Here is a 14,272-nt window from a genome sequence, read left to right as displayed (position 1 = left end):
AAGTGCTGCTCTTCAGCAATATAAAGTATACCCCTCCAGAAGTAGCAGGGAACTCTGGTGGCCTAGGGGCAAGAAGCTGCACTGCAATCCCAAAGGTGCATGGTTCAGATCCACCAGATACTCCACTGGAAAAAGAGGGGCTATTTCCTCCTGTACTAGTTGGATCAGATTCGATAGTACACAGCAAGGAGAGAAAAAAAAAAATTTAAAAAAAAGAAAGAATTGAAGTAGCAAAAAAGTTATCAGAAGCCTGTCACAGCCCCTTTCTGTTGAAAGGTGCTTTTAAGTAAGCTCTAACTTCTGGTGACCTTATGTACAAAGGAATAACACACCCCCTGATCCTGTAACATCCTCACAGTCTGCTACGTTAAACCTGTATGGCAGCTTAGTCCATTTCAATTTGTTGAGAATTTCACTGTCCACCAAGCATGATCTCCTTCTCCAGAAACTGGCCTCTCCTGATGACAGCCAGCAGATACATAAGACGAAGTCTTACCATCCTCACGTGAAGGAAATGTCCTGGTTGTCCATGATATGTTCCATATTCTTCACTAACCTTACTATTGAGAAATAGCACACCTTCCTTTTGCTCATATAAAACTATGATTGTGGCTGTTAATAATGACCCTAAATACGGTTTAAATAAATAAGAAGTCCATGAAACACATGTTAATATATTATATGGGATTAACATGTATCGTCTAGTTTATATTTTTACTAGTTTCCACAGGCAAATTTTTTTTGAGATTTTAATGAAAGTTTATAGAGAACTTGGATTTCCATTCATTCATTGTTGTACATTTTCCGCCCTGCCCACCTCCCCAGTTCGATTCTTAATTTGAAGGAAAAAAAAATTCTTTCATTGTTGTACAATTCCCTACACCCACCCCCAACCACTTTACTATGCAGCTCTTTTTCTGGACTGCTATCATGCAAATAATACCTACGCATATGATGCTTTTAAGTAGTTCTTTCCCTCATCTGTTTCAGTGCAGTATATCTTATTTATCTCCCCCCCCTTTTTTTTTTTAGTTTCCCCCCAATCCTGATATCAGTCCTGTTTTATAACAGTGTCATTATGCAGTATTTGTCCTTTTGTGACTTCAATAATTTCACTAAGCGTAATGTCCTCCATGGTCACCAATTTCATATACTATTTCATGAGTTCCTTCTTTATCGGTGCTACATAGTATTCCATTGTGTGAATGTACCATAGCTTCTCTATCCATTCATTTGTTGATGGGCACTTGGATTGTTTCCATCTCTTTGCTATTGTGAACAAAGCCGCGATAAACAGGGGTGTGCATATATATCTGCTTCGGTGGCAGTTATGGTTTATTTTGGACATAGGCAAATATTTTAAAGCTTTTGTTGTTTTTGTTTTTTTATAATTTAGAGAATGCAGCTTCATGAGGGAAGGCCAAAACAAAAAAGACATCGTTGCAGAAACCCAAATAAATTAGATGTTAAAAGTCTCACTGGAGAAGAACGTGTTCAGCTAATTAATAGAAGAAATGCTAGAAAGGTATTTATATATTTGTTTTTAATTTGCATATTTATTCAGTCTTAAAAATCCCTAGAATACTTCTTATGCAATATTTTCTAACAGAACTGGAAATGTGTTGAATCAAGCTGATATATGGGGAAACTATAAATTCAAATTGTGTCATTTCAAATCCCAGATTTTTCGTTGAACCATTTAAAAAAATAAGCTTGTCACCTAACATACCTTTGCCTCAGCAGTGCCATTACATATTACTGCCTAACACAAAGGCACAGCATCTCAGACATTGATTTACAAGAGCAGCATTTAGCAGTATCTGGAGACATTTGTGAGTGTCCCACCTTGAGATACATGGCTGCTCCTGACATTTCGTGAGGAGAAGCCTTGGCTGCTGCTAAGCATTCTAACAATGCCTAGGTCAGCCTTGCAACACAGTGGTTACTCTCAGTGGAGAAACTCTGACCTGAATTGACATCTTGACCATCATCTTGTGTTCATCACTCCAGTTTTTGATGCAATGGCAGTAATGTCACTTCTTCCATAAGAAAACATTAGAATTGATAGGGAGCTCTGGTGGCCTAGTGGCAAGTATTTGTGTGGCAGTCCCGAAGGCATGCAGTTTGAATCTGCCAGATGCTCTGCCGGAAAAGGATTGGCAATCACCTCTTGTGTGATTTCAGTTTCTGAAGACCTATTGGAGGGTTAGTTACGGGTTGGTTCCGACTTGATGGAACAACAACAATAGATGTCTTAAGGAAAGAACACCTTCTAATTTACACCAGCTTACCTTAGTCTTGTACTGGTTCAAGAAGGGTAGAAATTTTTTTCCCCAAAGTGTATTTCTGGAATAAATATGCCTCATCTTTTGTTTTATCAAATTGTTTGTTTCATCCTATGATCCTTTTTATCCCACAGTAAAATACAGAAGATTTGTGTTACTCTTTTAAAAATTTATGACTTTGGCATACTGGGATTTTTATTTTTTTTTTTCTGGTAAGCAAACAACAAACTAATAAAAAAAAATGACCTTAGAGTAAACAATGGAAATTTGTCTTTTATCATTCACCAAATTAATTAACCTTAGTAGGTTAAGTGTCTCTAGTTTGTTTGGGTTTTTTTTTACCCCACTGAAATGCCTTTACTATAAGACTGAAAATACATAAACATTAGGAAAGTGATACATGCAAAACTTAAAATACCAACAATAAGGTAGAAAATATAAAAAGGGACCAACAATATTCTGCAAGAGAAGAATACAATAAGTGAAAAATTTACCGGAGGAGTTCCAACAGCATGTTTAAGCAGGCAGAAGAAAGAATCTGAGAAGTAGAATATACTTGACATTGCCAAGTCTCAAAAGGAGAAAGAACACTAATCAAAACAGAAGAGACTTTTTTCTTTCTTTCTTGTAAAGTTGAAGTAATACAACCCCTTTCATAGTACACGACCAGAGCTAATGCATCACTTTTGTTTTTCATTTTAGTGTCTTTACACCTTGATACTTGAATTGATTGAAAAGATTTGTATCAGTTGTTCTGTCATCCTTATTCATTGTCTGGCTCTTAGATCCATAGCAGGTGCTTGAAAATACTGTGGCTGGAATCAGGCACACCTTAGTCCTCAAGCTGACATCATTGATCCTTAGTAATTTGGAGAGGTCACAGATAGCAGATTTACCCATTGCAATACATCTCCTGATCGTCTGACTGCTGATACCGAGGGTGTTGATTATGGATCCATGTAAGATAAAATCATTGATAACTTCAGTCTTTACTCCTTTGGCATGATCCAGCTTATTGATCTAGTGGTAAGAAGTTTTGTCATCCTGATATAAGATGCAGTGCATATGAAAGGCTATATAATCTTGATCCTCTGCAGCAAGTTCTTCAAGTGAGCAGGCATGGTTTTTCCATCTGCAGAACAAAACTTGTTGATGAGTCTTTTTCAATCTTGATCCCACATTCTGTTTCATAGAATCTAACTTTTGGAATGATTTCTTCAACATACAAATTGAATAGGTATGAAGAAAGGAGATGACCCAAATACACAAACCCTTTAACAAATGGTGTAGCCAAATTAGACCTCCATCTGTAGAAAATTAAAGTGAGATCCTACCTCACATCATACAGAAAGACCAACTTAAGGTGTAAAACCAGTTTAGGGTTAAAACCAGAAACTATAAAGATTGTCAGAGAAAACTTAAGGACAGATGCTTTACTAGATGACATGTATAAACTTTAAAAAAAATAACCAGAAACCCACAACCAGGAGGGGATAAAATAAAGGAATAAGACCTTCTCAAAATCTAATTACTGTGCATATATAAAAAGGACTTAAACAATGTAAAAAAGAAGTACACAGACTGGAAAATGAAAATTGGCAATGACATTTCTAAAAAGGGACTCATTGGGTAGAAAAATAGATATTTCACCAAAGGAAAATCAGCTGCCCAATAAACACATAAAAAAAATGCTCAAAATCACTATCTACTAGAAAGATGCAAATCAGAATAACAATGCGATACCATCTTAGACCAGCAGCAACAATGACAAAAGTTCATGAGGGCATCAGTCAACAAATGCAGGCAAGGATGCGGAGAGATCAGAACTTTCATACACTGTTGGTGGAACTAAAATGGTACAACCACTATGGAAGACAGATTAGTGTTTTCTCAAAAAAAGAAAATAAATACCATATGATTGAGCTATTCCACTACTGGGAATATACTCCAAAACCTCAGAACTGTGACATGATCACATTATGTCCACATCCATATTTACTGCAGCATTATTCACAGTAGCAAAAAGAAAAAGTGGAAGCAGCCCATGTGAAGTTGAAAGAGACTCTGTAAAATAGCATTAGAGGATTCACACATCCAAATTTCATCTACTTCCTAGAAAGCCACAGTAATCAAAATAGTATTACTGGAATAAAGACCAATGAAATAGAATTGGATGTCCAGTGATAAACTCCTACATTTATAGGTAATATTCTGGCAGGTTTGTTAAGTTCATTCAGTTGACAAAGATCAATATTCCCAAAAGCTAAAACTCAAATTCCTTCAGTCAGTGAATAAATAGAGTATAGTATATCCACAAATTTTACTATAATCCACTTACCTAGATGAAGTTCTGATACATACTACAACATGTTCAATCTTGGAAACATTATACTCAGTGAAATAAATCACGTTTCAAATGACAATATGTGATTTCACTTAAACAAAATATCCAGAATAGGCAAAAGCACAAAGAGGAACGTTTATTAATGGTTACTTTTGCGCTCAAGGGAAGAAATAAATGAGATTCATTGCTTAGGCTGTGCTGAGTTACAGGTTTCATAAGAACTTCTGGAAATGGACAATTGTGGTGATTGCACAATATGATAAATAGAATTAATGTCCCTGAAGTTTATGCTTACAACTATTCCAGAAGGCAGATAAGCACAACTGCCTGGAAGGTTTCTAAGGGAGTCATTTTTATTATTATTAACAGTAGTATGATTTGGATAAAAGCTTACAGAGAAAATTTGTTTTCAGTTGGGCAATTTGTACACATTTTATTTCATAACATTAATTTCCATTTCCCGTTCTGTCAAGTACATAATTAAACCAAGAAACATCATTTTCCTATTTTGTAGTGTATTTAGTAGGTTTCTAACAATATTTTTTCTTGTTTTTATTTACAGGTTGGTGGTGCATTTGCTCCACCATTGAAAGATTTATGTCGATTCTTAAAAGAAAATTCGGAATATGGAGTTGCTCCTGAGTGGGGCGATGTTGTTAAGCAATCTGTGAGTGTTGTACAAATGTGTTTTCAGTCATCATTTTAATATTAGAGGCCATTTAGTTATGTTTTAGATTTAACTGTAATAGCTTAAAAAGTATTTTATGGACGTCTGACAATATTTTTGTTTCACCATTTGTGTAGAACATGTTGCAAATTTGCCAGTTGCTTTTGGAACTATAGAGTCACTATATACAAGTTTGTTCTTATTTTAGTCCTTAAGATACTATTTGAACAGTGCTACAAAAATTAACCCAATAGGTAGACAAAGAAAGGAACCCATTTGGTGTAGTGTTTTTCATGTTGAGCTACTAGTTAAACATTTAGGCAAAGAATTTATTTAGTGATATTCTTTATAATATATGAAAAGAAACAAACATACCTGTTGCATTAACTTGATTCCAACTTCTGGTGACCACATGTATTACAGTGTAGCACTGTCCCTTAGGCATTGTCTTTATAGAAGCACAGGCTGGCCTTGCTGCTACCATGTAAATTGCTAACCGTTAGCTTAGTGGTGAAATGAAAAGCATTTATGTTAATTAGCAACCAGAATTCAGGTTACCACAGTAAAATAATTGTTATTGTTGTTGTTACGTGCCATCAAGTCACTTACGACTCGTAGCGACCCTCTGTAAATGCTGTTCTATCCTGTGCCAACCTCGCCATCTCAAACACACTCATTCCCACTACTCCACTCACAGAATCGATCCATCTCATCAAAGGTCTTCCTCTCCTGAGCCACTCCTCCACTCTCCCAAACATGATGCCCCTCTCCAAGGGCCAGTCCCTCCTTGCAACATGCCCAAAGTATTTCAGACGAAGCTTCAGAATCCTTGACTCCAAGGAGCATGCCAGCTTCACCCTTTCTAGGACAAACCTGTTTGCTCTCCTAGCAGTCCATGGTATATTCAACACTCTTCTCCAGCACCACAGCTCAAAGGCATCAGTTCTCTTTCTATCATCCCTAATTGAGGAAACACTAATTTTTTTTAACTCACTTTAGAGTAAATCTTTTAAAAACATGTAATGTCAAGGGAGAAAGAATTCATAATAAATGAGTGATTGGTGATCCAACAGAATGTGGACATTATCAGACTATTATCATTACTATTGCATGTAAGCAACATATTATTGAAGATCATTCTAGAACAGTACACTGACAAGGGACTACCAGAAATTCAAACTGAACTTTTAGAAGAGCATGTGGCAGCGGAGATATCATAACTGATGTCAGAAGGATACTGGGTAAAATCAGAGAATACTAGAATGTGCTTTATTGACTATGCAGAGGCATTTGACTCCGTGGATCATAACAGACTATAGCTAACATTGAGAGGAAAGATTATCTCAGAGCATTTAATTGTGCTTATATTGAATCTGTATGTACACCAAAAACCTGTTAACTAAACCAAGCAAGGGAACATTGCATGCTTTAAAGTTAGGAAGGGTGTGGATCAGGGTGTATCCTATTCAGTCTGTATGTTGAGCAAATTATTCAAGAAGCCAGACTCGATGAAGATACGTGGCATCAGGATTAGAGGAAGATCACTCAACAACCTGCATGATGCAGATGGCACACCTTTGCTTGCTGAAAGTGAGGATATGAAATGCTTGCTGCAAAAGGTCAGGGACTATAGTATGGATTACATGTCATAATCAAGAAAACAAGTAGATTGAAGCTGTCAGTGATTTCATCATGCTAGCATCCACAATCTGTACCCTTGGTACCAACAGCCAGGAAATCAGAAGATGTATTGAGCTGCGCAAGTAAACTGTCAGAGAATTCTCCAAAGCAGTGATGTTAGGTTGAAGACTAACATATACCTGAAGCAGGGTTTGGTCTTCTCAGTCACCTGCTGTCCCTCAGAGAGCTAGACCATGAATAAGGATGATAGAAAAATAGATGCCTTTGAGTTGTGTTATTGGAGAAGAGTACAGAACCAAACAGATAATGTCCTGTATAAAGTGCAGTCAGAATGCTGCTTAGAGGCTTCTATGCTTTTCACATGTAGCTGCACTAGGCTACTGCGTGGAAAGACAGTGTCAGTAAAGGAGAGGAAGACCTCCAACAATGTACTGACTCTGACTTCAGCAGTGGGCTCTGGTGTGAGAGATGATGAGGATGGTACAGTCCAGATGTTCACAAGGTCGCTGTGAGTTGTGCACATAACAACAACAACAAGGCAAGCTCTGGGGAGAGTGAGTGAAACTGAGCTACACACAGATTTAAAAACCACTAATTTCTGATGTCCAGTGAAGGGGAGGGAATAGGTTTTAGTATACATCTAGGTAGGTTGTTGGTTGGTTGTTTTTCTTTCTTGTGTTTTGTTTTGGGGGTTTTTATTGGTTTGTTTTTTGTTTTCCTTTAGAAATAAAAGTAGGGGAGAATTATGCTACATTCACAAAGGGGAAAACATGTCCTCAACTATTAGCAATGGTTTTTATCTGTTGAGATTTTAAATTAATTTTTTTATGTTTTATGTAATAACCATTAAAACGTTTTAAAAGAACAAGTAAATTGATTAATTTAAAACAGAAAAGTAATTTTTTGCCCTTTTTTCCTTAAACGTCTGTAGTATATTGTATCTGGAGCCACATGGCCCAGTTAGTAGGCCTGCGTGCCGTCCGAACATTTGAAACATGTCTAGTCTGAACTGAGATAGGTGTTTAATTATAAAATATATACTGGGTGTATGATTTAAAGTCTTAGTTCACCATAGTAGTTAAGAAATACATACTTAGTATTAAAAATTTAAATTATATCCTTGTTACAGTAAAATCTCTAGTACTAAAATTCAGATTGCCAGTCAGAGTCCACTGGAGGGCACCTAACAACAGCATTTCTTTTTTTACCCTCTAGTCTAGCTACTGGAAAATGTAAAATTTACATATGTAGCTTGCATTATATTTCTATTGGACAACTATAGTTTAGAGGTTCTAAACTACTAAAAGATACAAGAGTTTTGAGTCCCAGAAAATTAGAAAATTACAAGAATGTAGGATAGATTTCACTTTGTTGTTCCAGGTTCCGTGACTCCCAGTCTGCAGGTGCCAGTGCTATTCTTGAGCCAGAGTAGTGGGTTTGCCATTGTGATGAATAGATATTGAGAGTTTAGTTCCGAACCACCACAGTAAAGCGAGTACCATGATAAAGAGTCAGAGAATTTGTTTATCTCTCCATGTTTATAAAAGTTATGTTTATACTGTACTGTCAATGTAGCTATGGTTACACAATACAGTGAGGGTGAGTCAGAACAACTCATACATACTTCACTCTCTAGCAGGTTTTCAGAGGTTGTAAATCGTTCAAGAAACAATTACCCAGTCTCCCTACAGACTGTTAACCCGAAGGCAGTTGATTTGAACTTCACTGGAGCTCTCTAGGTGAATGATGGGCAATCTCCTCCCATCTAGTCTCAGAAACCAACATTGAGTCAGCTCTGAGTCCATTCTGACTCGATGGCAATGCCTTGTCTGTTAGTGTAAGTTTGAAATACCACAAAGAAACATGAAGTGAATACAGGATATTGGGAAAATGGCACTAGTAGATTTGGTTAAGTCAAGGTTATCATAAACCTATTTGTAGTCCCGGCTGCTGCTTGTGGTTGCGAGCGTTATGGCTTCAAGGTTATTTCGTCGAGCTGGAGCATTGGCCGCTCAGGCCTTGAGGGCCCGCAGTCCCAATGGCGTGGCCGTCGTGCGCTTGATGGCGACTGGAGGTGGTGTGCCTACCGATGATGATCAGGCGACAGGGTGGGAGCGGGAGGTCATGACGGCTGCCCGGAAAGGCCAGGATCCATACAATATGCTTGCTCCAAAGGCAGCTGCAGGCACGAAGGAAGAGCCTCATTTAGTTCCCTCCATCACCAATAAGCGAACAGTAGGCTGCATCTGTGAAGAAGACAGCAATGTTGTGATCTGGTTTTGGCTACACAAAGGCGATGCGCAGCGATGTCCTAACTGTGGGACCCATTACAAGCTGGTGCCCCACCACTTAGCTCACTGAGTGGGCCCCTAATTGTGCTCATGCTCCCACTGACGTGGTCTAAATGTGCTGGAATGTTTCCTTCTTTCTAATAAAGACTAGCCACTGCTTTGGCTCCTTCTCCCATAAAAAAAAAACAACCTATTTGTTTTTTACTTTATAAAAACACTATCTACAGAGCAAATGAGGTGCAGTGAAGCAAGGTGTGTATGAATATTGTTCAGTGGGGCTGTGCCTCCCCCATCGCCGAAGTTAGTCAGAGATTGATATGAAGCAATCTTTCCCTTAACTCCCTCACTTTTAATTATTTTATTTAAAAGAATGAAATTTATTAATAGCTAGTCATTTGCCTTTTCACATGGCTATTATTTTGTCTGTTTATTTCAGGGATTTCTTCCAGAAAGTATGTATGAACGTATTCTCACTGGTCCTGTCGTAAGAGAGGAAGTAAGCCGGAGAGGGAGACGACCGAAAAGTGGAATTTCAAAGGCTGCTGCTGCAGCCGCCGCTGCCGCAGCTGCTGCCAACACTACAGGTGTTCCAGGCAATCCTCTGTTAGCCAATGGATTACTTCCAGGTGTGGATCTGACAACACTTCAGGCCTTACAACAAAACCTGCAAAATTTGCAGTCACTACAAGTAACTGCGGGGCTCATGGGAATGCCTGCTAGCCTGTTTTCTGGAGGGGATGCCAAGAACATGGCTGCAATGTTCCCCATGCTGCTGTCAGGAATGTCTGGATTACCAAATCTGTTGGGCATGGGAAGCCTCCTTACAAAGCCTACAGAATCTGGGACAGAAGAGAAGAAGGGTCATGACCCGAAGGAAGTAGAAGGAAAGAAAGAAAGGACAGAAAGCCACAATTCAGAGAATGATGGCACAAATTCCGTGTCAGGTTCTCCTTCAACGTCCTCTTCTGCTGCATTAAATACAACTGCAGCTGCCAACCCACTAGCTCTTAACCCACTGTTACTATCTAATATACTTTATCCAGGGATGCTTCTCACTCCAGGCCTTAATCTTAATATTCCAACTTTGCCCCAGTCCACTGCTTTTGATGTACAGAAAAACAAAAACAGTGACTTGGGTTCATCCACGTCTGTAGAAGTAAAGGATGAAGATTCCAGAGTCAGAGATCAGGAAGACAAAAGGGGAACTGAAGCAAGTCCTCTGAATGAAAACAGCACAGATGAGGGTTCAGAGAAAGCCGACGCTTCATCTGGATCTGATAGTAGTACATCCTCCTCCTCCGAGGATTCAGATTCTAGTAATGAAGACTGATCCACAGACTGTACTTAAATTATGAACTGGTTTTTGATTCTTTTTCTTTAATTATTAATTGTAAATATCCCAGTGTTAAGTGCATCAAAACCTTATTGACCGAACATTTCAGTTATTTGTTTAGACGTACAAACTGCTTTCAGAAGACATTTTGCATGTAATATTTCTTAAGCTTCATAAGTTTCTGAACTTGTGTGTACTATCAGATATATAAAGGTGTAAAATTACAACAAAAGGCATTATAATTTTGTTGGGGGTTAATTTTATGAAAATTATGCTCAATGAGAATTGTATATTTAATATATTTGCAGTGAACACAGAATACTTTATGCATATTACTGATTTAATTTGAATATAGTTCTACAACCTCCTTGACACCTATAATTTACAGATCAAAACTCAGCAATAATTTGGGCAGCTAATGAATGTCATGAAAGCTGTAGAATCTACATCACCCTTCATTGCTTTAATTACATGAAAATGCTCTCGTGTTGTGATGCACTGCTGATGTTTCCAATTCAGGTACAAATGTGTTTTAAAGAAGAAATAGGTTTCCCAGTCAGCCAATTTAACTGGCTACCTGTTACCTCAACTGAGTTAGTTTAGGAAGTTTACATTCGTTTCTAATTCTATACTTGTTTTCAGGGGTTTTTTAAATACATCCTATATATCATGTAAATCTGGCAAGAAATATGACTTGATTTTTGCTGAGCCAACTGCTGATTATCAGTGAAAGTAAGTCATAAATCCTGTGTCATGTGACTTTGGCACCATACTTATTTTTAACTTTTCAAAGTTTGGCCTCTTAATAGAAATAAACTCTGTCTCTGATTGAGTAATGTCTGTTTCCAGGGTTCAGAAAAGGCAAACTCATGAATGCCACTGAAAAGTACTTTCAACACAGCATACTTCATGTAAAAGAAATCATTTGTTTGCTTTGTTTGTGTTTTATGTCATGAAAATCTTCCAGAATTAGGAAATAATGGTATGTAAAATGCAGATAGTTGAAATTCATTTGAGTTGCTAGTTATAAGCAAAGTAAATGTTGCCCAGAGTCAGTGTTGGGTTGTCAGTTTATATTAAATACACTGAGTTTCCCATTTTGAAATGCACTTTGAATAATCTCAGAAACACCACAAAAATGAAGTCAAAAGCTTCTATTTAATTTCTTAGAGCCCATTACCAGATAAAATTGGTCTGATGTTTGAGTTGTGTTAACAATTCCTCCTGCCTAAGTTGCTATTATTCTGACAAGATAGAGGGCCACATTAACCTTCATACATATTTTTTAAACAATTAGAACTAAATTGGACTTTAAATATTGTTTATAGTCTAAGGAGAGGTAAATGTTAGTGTTTTCATGGTACTCAAATCAGTGATTAAGTTTGCAAAGGGATACATTTTTTAGGGGAAATTACCCCAGTTCTCTCCCACAGGAACGAAAAATAGCTTTTAGTATGTTTTCTTGAACTCTGTTGCTTTGTCATGAATTAAGCAATTGCATTGAGTTTTACCAAGACTTTTACCAGCAAATTATGTTTCTGTATGTAAAATACTAACCATGTTAGTAGAGAAACAGTGTTATATGTATTTACAAAATTATCTTACTTCCATGAGGATTGTATTGCTTTTTGTATTTTCCCCAAAATAGTACTTTTATTGGATGGTTCTTTATGCAGTGTCTTAGCAATAGTTCTCTAATGCCCTTCCAGGAGAAGTGGGTAGTTACCCTTCATGAAAATGATACAGTACATCGTTAGTATCTTCCCTTTTCAGTATTGCACTTTCGTTTCACTAGATAAACCTATGAAATTCAGCCAAAGGTTTCACAGTTAAATTAGTTTGCCAGTGGAGTATTTCAACACCTTCCAGACTTCCCTCCCTTCCCTCAAGGTCTCCCCACATGGTCTTTATTCCTTTCTTTCACCAATTTAAGAAAATAAATAAAAAGGAGAAAGAAAAAAAAAAGCCCTACATCTTGTCACTGAAATCTACTTTATATCAAATTTATGAGATAAAGTATTTTCCTAATTATGCTGAAGTGAATTTGGTTAACATCGTAGTGATTCTCTTTCTATGTAATAAGGCAATTACAGTTTTCAAAGCATTAAGGTTAATCTTAACTTTAAACATTCTCTTGGATTTCAAGATACTTCTGTTTAGTATTCATTGGGGGAAAAATCCAACTATCAGCTTTAAAACAAGAAAAAAAAACAGTGTGGTTTTGTAAAGTTAAGGGTTATAAGGGAAAATAAATCAATAGAATTATATAATAGTAAAGTTGCTATTGAAAGGATATCCAAGTATGTGTTTGTAGTTACTAAAAAAAAACCAATTATAGCTGTTATTGCCTTGTATTTATAGCCCTCGTTTCAGGTTTCAGGATGCCACGTCTTAGTCCAGTTTTTCTTTCGGACATTTGCAATATTTACCAGTTGTGTTCTGTGTAGTCTGAATTTGCTTTCTGTAGTTGAGCAAACGTCTTAAAAGTCATTTGTAATTTATTAAATTACTTTCTATGATGTTCTATAGAGCAAATGGAAGTTTAATTATTTTTTATTAAACATATTCTTTGACTACCCATGATGTCAGCCTCTGTACATGACAGTACTTTAATTTATTATATATATACATACATATATAATTTATTATATGCCTATTATGAAAGCTGAATCGTGAATATTTTTAAAGACAGTATACTTTGGGGGAAATTCTTAAAACACTGGAATTGGCTCTCAATTATATCCACACAAGCATAATTCTGAAGGCATTCAGAATGATAATGTAAGGATCCCTGGTAGTGCAGTGGTTAAGTGCTCAGTTACTAACAGAAATGTTAAGTAATAATGAGTTAATTATGTCCACAACATTATAGTGTTAATTTTTCATTTTGCTTTTGATTGCTAAACCATTGCTGTTGATATTTGCTCCCAAAAGGATTCTTGGAACCCTAATTCTTAAATTCAGTTTTGCAGCCCAGTCTCTAGCCTATGCCTAACATACATTATTTCTTCATATTCCCTTTCCCTGGTGTTTTCCTGGGATAAATGCCATGATTTTGGTCTTTATTGTGCAAAGTATTGAGTCAACCGGGAAGGTTGCTGATATCTGAATCCCTTGGTCCTGGCCTGGTTCAGTTCTCAGGATTTGACATCAAAATATTAACCTCCTGTTGATATCCTGGCTTCAGTCTTCTGCGCCTGGCTAAAGAATTAATCGGGATCACTTCTTGGCCTTTTGGCTAAAATCAAGTATAGAACTGGTCCAGGCGGGAGAGAGCTAAGGAGAGGCTGTCTGAGTTACAAAAGTAGTACCGTGTACAGCAATTCTTTTAAGTGCAGTCAAGCTGATCCATTGCAACCCTATGAATAAGAGATAAACTCCTTAGCCCATCTTGTGCCATCCTAACCAACAAACATTCTAACTCTGCTCCATCATTTCATTGGCCCAAACTCAAGCCCAAAGCACACCCAAACAAGAAAATGAGCCGGCTATATTAACCAACACCAAACGTGGCCCAAAGTCTTCTCTCTTTCAGAGAAATAATCCACCCCTGTCGCTGGGATGTATCTTTTCTAATAAATTATCTTTGCATCCACTACTGTCTTCTTGCCCTTCCTGCATACTCTCAAAAGGGTTTGGCACGCTGGGGTCATGTTTAGAAAGACCAACAACATCCCTTCTGAGGGCCCTCACTCTGTATATTAAAGCCAG

General features: G+C 37.2%; 2 protein-coding genes across 3 annotated transcripts in view; both read left to right on the top strand.

Annotated features, from left to right (window-relative positions):
* Positions 1-13,144, top strand: part of CHD9 (chromodomain helicase DNA binding protein 9) — a 164,533-nt gene extending 151,389 nt beyond the window's left edge. Inside the window, exons 37-39 of one of the 2 annotated variants that reach the window (XM_006897101.1) lie at positions 1,397-1,525; positions 5,192-5,296; positions 9,665-13,144. In XM_006897101.1, coding sequence (XP_006897163.1) covers positions 1,397-1,525; positions 5,192-5,296; positions 9,665-10,558 — 1,128 coding nt within the window. In that variant the 3' untranslated portion in view covers positions 10,559-13,144. The remainder of the gene's footprint in view (positions 1-1,396; positions 1,526-5,191; positions 5,297-9,664) is intronic. The other variant, XM_006897100.1, reaches the window with a different exon arrangement.
* Positions 8,909-9,298, top strand: LOC102853267 (cytochrome c oxidase subunit 5B, mitochondrial-like). Its single transcript, XM_006897099.1, has one exon. The coding sequence runs from the start codon at positions 8,909-8,911 to the stop codon at positions 9,296-9,298; it is 390 nt and encodes a 129-aa protein (XP_006897161.1).
* Positions 13,145-14,272: the final 1,128 nt, after the last annotated feature.

This window comes from Elephantulus edwardii, unplaced genomic scaffold, assembly GCF_000299155.1.
Source record: "Elephantulus edwardii isolate Elephantulus edwardi_28Jun2011 unplaced genomic scaffold, EleEdw1.0 scaffold00201, whole genome shotgun sequence".
NCBI lineage: Eukaryota > Metazoa > Chordata > Mammalia > Macroscelidea > Macroscelididae > Elephantulus > Elephantulus edwardii.
Note: the sequence above shows the minus strand (reverse complement) of the source record. Positions and strands in the feature narration are given on the sequence as shown.